General features: G+C 32.0%; 2 protein-coding genes across 2 annotated transcripts; both read right to left on the minus strand.

Annotated features, from left to right (window-relative positions):
* Nucleotides 1-678: 678 nt before the first annotated feature.
* On the minus strand, nt 679-3,035 carry LOC106708649 (esterase FE4-like). The gene is made up of 3 exons (XM_045677995.1): nt 2,749-3,035; nt 1,360-2,609; nt 679-972 (listed from the first exon to the last, which is right to left on the minus strand). The coding sequence occupies exons 1-3, from the start codon at nt 2,941-2,943 to the stop codon at nt 774-776; spliced, it is 1,644 nt and encodes a 547-aa protein (XP_045533951.1). The 5' UTR covers nt 2,944-3,035; the 3' UTR covers nt 679-773.
* A 360-nt stretch (nt 3,036-3,395) lies between these two features.
* On the minus strand, nt 3,396-6,058 carry LOC106708902 (cholinesterase-like). Its single transcript, XM_014500504.2, has 3 exons — nt 5,721-6,058; nt 4,061-5,310; nt 3,396-3,637 (listed from the first exon to the last, which is right to left on the minus strand). Exons 1-3 carry the CDS (start codon nt 5,907-5,909, stop codon nt 3,448-3,450), a joined length of 1,629 nt encoding a protein of 542 aa, XP_014355990.2. The 5' UTR covers nt 5,910-6,058; the 3' UTR covers nt 3,396-3,447.
* Nucleotides 6,059-7,527: the final 1,469 nt, after the last annotated feature.

The following is a 7,527-nucleotide window of genomic DNA, read 5'->3' on the forward strand; positions in this document are numbered from 1 at the left end:
TCAGTTAACTTTATTGTGGAATATATTTACATCTAATTACGAAAAGATAATAATTTTCATCGTAAAGAAAATTACGCCTGAATAGGTTCCGGTTAAAAAAACACAATTTTCGAATGCATTACGGACTTATTTTATTTAAAATAAAAAAACTTAAATGTAAAATTTAGAAGTATTTAGGTTAAATTTTGCCTTAACTTCAAGAATTTTGTCTTTAATTTTCTTCAATTATTAGAAAATATATAAATATTAACCTCTTTTTCATATAATTTGACTGTTTTCACTCAAGTAATTCTTGGCCGGCTGAGTGGTATAGATATGCTACGCGGTTTTTGACATTTTTCTATTAACTTCAAAGTTAATAATCTCGCCGCCAACACTTTTCATTTCCTATTCAGCGGCGAAGATGCTTTACTTCGAATTATTTCAATGTAATTTATTGATTCCTAATTATAGTAGTTTGGTGAAAGTGAAAATAAAAAAAAATATAACAGAACAATTAAATCGTAAAAAAATTAAATGCATTGTATTATTTGTTCATCCTTTATCTAAAAATTATTTATTAAAATGTATTGCTACTTAGTGCCACAGAAAGCGGAACGAGCGTAAGCATTTAACTAAACTATATCTTGTACAGTAAATAAAAAAAATAGTTTTGTCAAAAACATTGGGAAGCGGGTCTCGAAGGATAGAAATAAGATTTCAAGAAAATAGTTATTATTACAAATGTGCAAAATGAAATTATCATTTCTTTGTTCAATTCAATATTTTCAATACTACCATTTATCCCTATTTCTATAACCTTTTTGCAATTTATAATTGTGCCTATAAAATAAATCCCAGAATGCCATTCTCTTATTGAAAGGTCTTTTCTTCAATGTCAGCTCTGAATCTATTTCAAGGTAGTGTAGTAAATTATTTTCCACAGGTTTCCAGTCGACAGGTAATAAGTCTGAAATCTGCGGCGTTGGGTTGCTGAAATAAAATTATTTTCTTAACAAATGTATTATTACCATTGTATTATACATTGTATACATTGTATAACCGCTTTTAGAATAATAGCTTGATAAATACAAAAGTTTTTACTTTGTATTAGTTGAGCGAACTTGTAGTACGCATTTATTTAAAATTTAAATTTTCATATGCATTTAAAAGAGTTTTTTTTGGCACTAGTTGTCGCCCGTGAATCCGTCAGCGCGGAGTTAAAAAAACATAGTAAGTAGCCAATGTGTTCTTCCAGAGTATGATCTACATCCATCCAAAATTTCATTGAGGTCCGTAGAGCCGTCTTGGAGATACCTTCAAACAAACATCCATCCATCCAAACATTCGCATTTATAATATTAGTAAGATTATATATACCTGTATTTGACAAAATTAGCCCAAAGTGTAGTCATTCTATCGATTATCAACTGGTCTTCGTGCGATGGTTCGTCCTTCATGTATGATATATCAAATAAATATCCAATCTCGTCAGCATGTGCTGCACCTCCAATAGTTACATTATGTCGTTTCTTAACAAAGTTTCTTCCACCATTGTAAGAAAACATATAGTAATATATGTCACCTGCATTATTTTCCATATATTGTTTGATACTTCTTTGTGTTGGATGTACATAAGTAAAATCCGAATCAAAATCTATAATGCTAAATTTTTCTTGTTCAGTAATTTCTTCATCGCCTATATAAAAATGTCGAAAATTCTTAACTGCGTCTGCTAGTTGTGAGGAATTGAAATTGAAAGCGTTAAATAACTTCTCATGAAAAATGTTCAAATGTTCATAATACTCTGGATTTTTGTTTACGTGTAGTAAAAGCCTCTCATCATCGGTGTGGCCAATTAATATTGGTACGTCTTTAGCTTTGGGTATGTCCAGGTTTAAAGGATAATCTGATATGAATTTTTCCACATTGTTAAAATCATTTTCCACACAAGGTAAGTACCTTGGTACCTGTCTCATAGCGTCTATAACTGAATTAGTACTTTGCTTACCAAGGAAAGAAAGAGCTTCATTTAAATTTATCGTTTCAAAACCTAATATTGATGCTAAATTGAGTGTACGTGCTGCCTCAGGCTCACCAATAAGTGAAGGTAACAATGATGTACCACTTTGTATTATTAAATTATTGAATAATTTTTCTTGTTTCGAAAATAAATGATAATCTATTGCAACTCCACCAGCACTTTCACCGAATAATGTAATTTTATTAGAGTTGCCTCCAAATGAATCAATATTGTCTTTTATCCATCTCAGAGCCAAGAGTTGGTCCTTGAAACCTTGGTTTCCTGGGACCTTTGAATCATTAAGACACATAAAGCCATAAGGTCCGACGCGGTAATTTACAGTCACTAAAATTATATCGTGTCTTACAAAGTATTTCGGTCCATACAGAAATCTACCACCAAATCCTGTTTGAAATGCTCCGCCATATATCCATACAAGGACTGGAACTGGAGATTTTGTACTAGCAACATCAGGTACGTAAATGTTAAGATGGAGACAATCAAGTGTGCCAGTGATAGTTTCGTTGAATTCTTCGATTTGAGGACAAATAGCAGAATCATCGTATGCTTCAAAAATTTCTTCAAAATTTTCTTGTGGTAGTGACGGCTGGAAGTTGTGGGAAAAATATTGCATAACACATTATATCAGTTTGTTAAGTCAGCTGAACAAACAAAACGATATCGATAATTTTCAATTAAGATTCATTAATTTGTGTAAAAATGTTTTAAAATTAAATAATACTTACTCCGAAAGGGTTATTTTTATCTACTTTACCATATGGTATACCTAAGAACATTGCATAACCACCATCTTCAGCTTTCATCCCTCGGATCAAGCCAACATTTGTGTCGACTAGAGGATCCACTCGAGTATCAATACAATGACACGTTTTGAATAACGTAGAAATAAATATTGTTAAGAAGATTTGTCTTAAACACATTTTAGTACCTCTGTCCACTAGTAAATAATTCAAAAAAATAAAATTCACTCAGTTTTATCTTTATTCCACGCCGATAAAGTCAAGTCTTTTGGCTTCTCTCTTCCAAGTATTGGAGTTATCTCGTACTCGTCAAAACGATACCTTATCAAAAAATTATGTGTACCCCATGTATTTTATTGATAACGACACCACTTTGTTATTTTTTTGATATTAAATATTACCGTAATAAAATGAATCTACAAACATGTATTAGCAACTAAAACAAATGAGCGAAAAACCAGATTTCTATGTCCCAAAAACACCTGCACGAAGTTAAATGATTGCAGATGCGTTTTCACTAAACTTTAAAACCGATGATTTCACTAACCCTTTAAACAAGGTGACAACAACAATGATTGGATGATATAACTATGCACTAGAAATAGGCTTAGTAATAATGCAAGTCTGAGCTGTAAAAAGTCTTTTATTCTTAATGATCGTTGATACATCTTTTAAATAAACATCCTAAGACCTTTGATAACCTTTTTGTAGTTGTCTGTTGTGTTTAAAGAATAGGTCCCAAAAAGCCATTCTCTTTTTAAACGGTCTACTCTCCAAACTAACTTCTGAATCTATTTTGTAATAATATAATTTTTCTTCTGTTATAGGTTTCCATTTGATGGGTAATAAATCAGTCACATTCGGTGTAGGGTCGCTGAAAAAAATATCGATTAAAAAGCATTCTTTGATTTCAAAGCTAGTTCTTAGTTCTTCTTAACATTATGTGGCACTACATCAAATCAGGTTAAAAATCAATGAATATGTAAAAATGTCCTCTTTTAACTAATTTCATACTAATTTCCGTTATTTGTACAGTGTATAAGCGTTGAAAGCAAAAATGTCCCTAATTATCGCAACAAATTTTGAAGCTAAATTCAAAATCTACTAGTCTTCTAGTTATTAAAAAAACAATCAAAAAAATGGGACCCATCTGCAAGCACTTCCTTTCGATTAAAATAATTTTTATCAAAATCGGACCACCAGGGCCGGGTTTCGCGGTAACACGCATAAAAGAAAAAAAATTCAGTCGAATTGATAACCTCCTTCTTTTTGAAGTCGGCTAAAAATTAATACTCACCCGTATTTTGCAAAGTTTGTCCAAAGAGTTGTCATTCGATCAATCATTATTTGATCTTCTGCTGTTATCTCATCGTCCATCAAATTTCGTGTTTGGAACAGATAACCAATATCGTCGCCATGACCTGCGCCGTTCATTGTTACATTTCCTTTAAACGACATATTTCTTCTACCGTTGTATGAAAATAAATAATGATATATCGTTTGAGCTCCATTTAAAACATTTTGGTATGTCCTTCTATGAATTGGATGTAAATAAGTAAAATCAGAATGAAAGTCGGCTATAGATTGCACATTATCATTACTCATTTTTTCATCCCCAATGTAGAATTGTTTAACTAAATTCACCATTTCCTTCAAACGTTCCTCATCAAAATCAAAGTAACTTTTTAAAGTATCTTCAAATATGTTAAGATTTTCAAAGTATTCATTGTCTTTACCTGCGTGTGCGAGAAACAATTCATTATCAGTATACCCTGTTAATATCGGCGTTGTCTTTACCTTAGGCATCTTTTTATTATTTGTATAATTTGTGACAAACTTTTCAACGTTTTCAAAGTCATTTTCTACACACGGTCTAAATGTGTAGTCAATTTCTGAAGCTGCAGCTACCACAATAAGTGGATCAGCTGTAGCAAGGAATGATAAGGCTTCGGGAACATTATCAGGGATAAAACCAATCTTCTCAGCGAGCATCCGTGGTGCCCTTGTATCAACTTCCCCTATAACAGGAGGGGATATTGAAATACCACTTTGTATAATAACTTTATCGAACAGTTTTTCTTGTTCAGATATTAAATGAAAATCAACGGCTCTTCCTCCGGCGCTTTGTCCAAATAAAGTTATTTTATTAGCATTTCCTCCAAACGATTCGATGTTGTTTTTCAACCATCTAAGCGCAATCAATAGATCTTTTAGGCCTTGATTTCCAGGAACATCAGGCGTGTCAAGGCACATAAACCCATAAGCTCCTACACGATAGTTCACAGTCACAAGAATAACGTCATGCTTGACAAGAAACCTCGGTCCATATAAATCTCTGTTAGCATAGCCTCTGTAAAAGCTGCCTCCATAAAAATATACGAGTACAGGTACCTTATTATCGGAACTCGCCGACCTTGGTACATAAACATTTAATTGAAGACAATCGACGATACCGACAGCTGTACCATTATCCAAGATTTGTGGACATATCACAGAGTCGTGTACAGCATCAAATATAGTATCAAATTTTTGATGTGGTGTAGAAGGCTGGAAATAAAATAAAATAATTAATAAAAACGTTACTAATAATATGTACCAAAGCTAAAGTTTAAATTCTTAATTGAAAACAAATAGAACAAAGAGAAGTTAAAACAATAAGAACATACACCTGTTAAAAAAATAAGAAATTTTGACTCTGGTTAAATTAACCCATAAATATATTTAATTTGAGTGGAACATTTTTATCATTCGGTTATTTAATTTGAAACATACTTCGTGTAACTATTAGCGTCTCAATGTAATCTATAATTAGATTGTTACTGAATTAGTTTCTACTTTAAACATTTTTAACTTTACTAATCAACTAATTTAAACCAGTTATGTTAAAATTTCTCACATACATTGTAATTTAATATACGAGTATTTTATTTAAGCAATTTAAAAAAGTTTTTACTCACTCCAAAAGGATTATTTTTGTCAACATCTGCGTACGGTATACCTAAAAACATTGAATAATCTCCATCTTCCGCTTTTAATCCTCGAATTAAACCAACTTTTGTATCAACTAGAGGATCCACTCTCACGGCACCTCGACTTGTATTAAAAAACATTAAAAATATTGCAACACAGCATACTTTAAGATACATTTTGTGGGCCGATGTTTTAATCTACCGAATGTCTACCTAACATGTAGAAATAAATCGGCACTGCTTTTTAAGTACTATACTGTTGTTGTAGTGCACGGGCAATAAAAAAAGTGTGCTTAGATCAGAACCGAATTAACGTATGAGAGCTACTCGTGCGATATCACACGTGTCGCTGCGCATGCACAGAAAAAATTTTTTGGTGTTTGCTGTAATTTTTTGTCCATTTTTCGTTTAGGCCTGGTTTAAAGTATAATAATTCTATTAAATTTTACAGAATTCAGAACTCATCTAAGATCAAAGTTGCGGTCTAGTAAATAAACTATGGATACTTGGAGGGTGTAAACTGCTTATTTTTACACCCTAACTTTGGAATGAAAAAAAAGTTATGAAGTACGAGAGAATAAAAAATTGCATCTTTGAAGTTCATCTAAAAATAATATCAGCGATCGCCTGACGATGGCGGTCCATATTTTATCATGCGATAGTTTGGTTTAAGAGCTTTGAATTCCGCTTATTTCTAAATCGTACGGAACTATTTAGATGCGTTTGGATCGTTCGGATGGGGCTAGCCGATGACGGCCGAGTGAATATCGTATGATATCGGTTTTGGTGTACGCATACCTTATACACAAACGATATCTTATCTTATATATTTTCATATCATAGCATTATGTATGATGGTATCTTTTGAAATTGATGACATTAAATAATCTCGTAAATCTATAGCCGCAATGTGTCGTATGTTACATGTATTGTATTATAAAATTAATTGGCGTGCTTTCAAAATTAAACTATTTTACTCCTTTTAATACAAAACAATTTTGAAAATTTAGACACACTTGGAAATTTTATTTTTAACAGTTGTAAGTGTTAGTTTATGCTAGTAAGCATTATTTAAACTGAATCTTGTAAAACGCGCTTTAACTAAGTGGGTAAATAAACTAAAATTAATCAATTACTTACTCTCCTTTTGACCTTAAAAGACTATATTCATATGACTATCATGATATAAGCATAATATATTATTATTGTTGTTATTTTGTCCTTGAACCAAAGCAATCTTATCGAGTTGACTTTCTCTACAATATTTCAAATCATTTATCAAGATATGATCTGACAGCTTTGATCTATCAGGTTATATCTGATAACTATTTATTTATCAACTCGAAAAATATGCTAAAAAATTTACGAATGTCGTTATTAGCTCCCCCCCTGGCTGTGCCCCCTTGGAGACGATAAAATACTGTTAACTAAATATTGATTTTTTTTCTACGTTAAAATTGTTAAAACGTAGTTCAGAGTGTTGTTATTCGTTCAATTGTTACTAGATATTCTTGCGTAGGCGTAGATTACATGTGACACTAGCTGTCGCCCGCAACACCGTCCGCTCGGAATAAAAAAACTTCATTAGAAGTCTATGTTTTCTTCCACTGACTGTGTTTTACATCTATACCAAATTTCATCGAGATCCATGCAGCTGTTGTAGAGATACCTTGTAACAAACATCCATAAATCCATCTTAACATTCGCATTTATTATATTAGTAAGATTTCATCATCATCATTAGCAAGATTGTGTAAGACTTAAAACAACACGAGACAGCATCATCCAGATTGTC

This window comes from Papilio machaon, chromosome 5, assembly GCF_912999745.1.
Source record: "Papilio machaon chromosome 5, ilPapMach1.1, whole genome shotgun sequence".
NCBI classification, from domain to species: domain Eukaryota; kingdom Metazoa; phylum Arthropoda; class Insecta; order Lepidoptera; family Papilionidae; genus Papilio; species Papilio machaon.

Excerpts from the sequence above, each read along its gene's own strand:
- LOC106708649 (XM_045677995.1), bottom strand. The coding sequence starts at position 2,943 with ATGTGTTTAAGACAAATCTTCTTAACAATATTTATTTCTACGTTATTC. Across the intron at positions 2,610-2,748 it reads ATAAAAATAACCCTTTCGGA|CCGTCACTACCACAAGAAAA; the intron begins GTAAGTATTATT and ends CACAACTTCCAG. Across the intron at positions 973-1,359 it reads GCTAATTTTGTCAAATACAG|CAACCCAACGCCGCAGATTT; the intron begins GTATATATAATC and ends ATTTTATTTCAG.
- LOC106708902 (XM_014500504.2), bottom strand. The coding sequence starts at position 5,909 with ATGTATCTTAAAGTATGCTGTGTTGCAATATTTTTAATGTTTTTTAAT. Across the intron at positions 5,311-5,720 it reads ACAAAAATAATCCTTTTGGA|CCTTCTACACCACATCAAAA; the intron begins GTGAGTAAAAAC and ends TTTTATTTCCAG. Across the intron at positions 3,638-4,060 it reads ACAAACTTTGCAAAATACGG|CGACCCTACACCGAATGTGA; the intron begins GTGAGTATTAAT and ends TATTTTTTTCAG.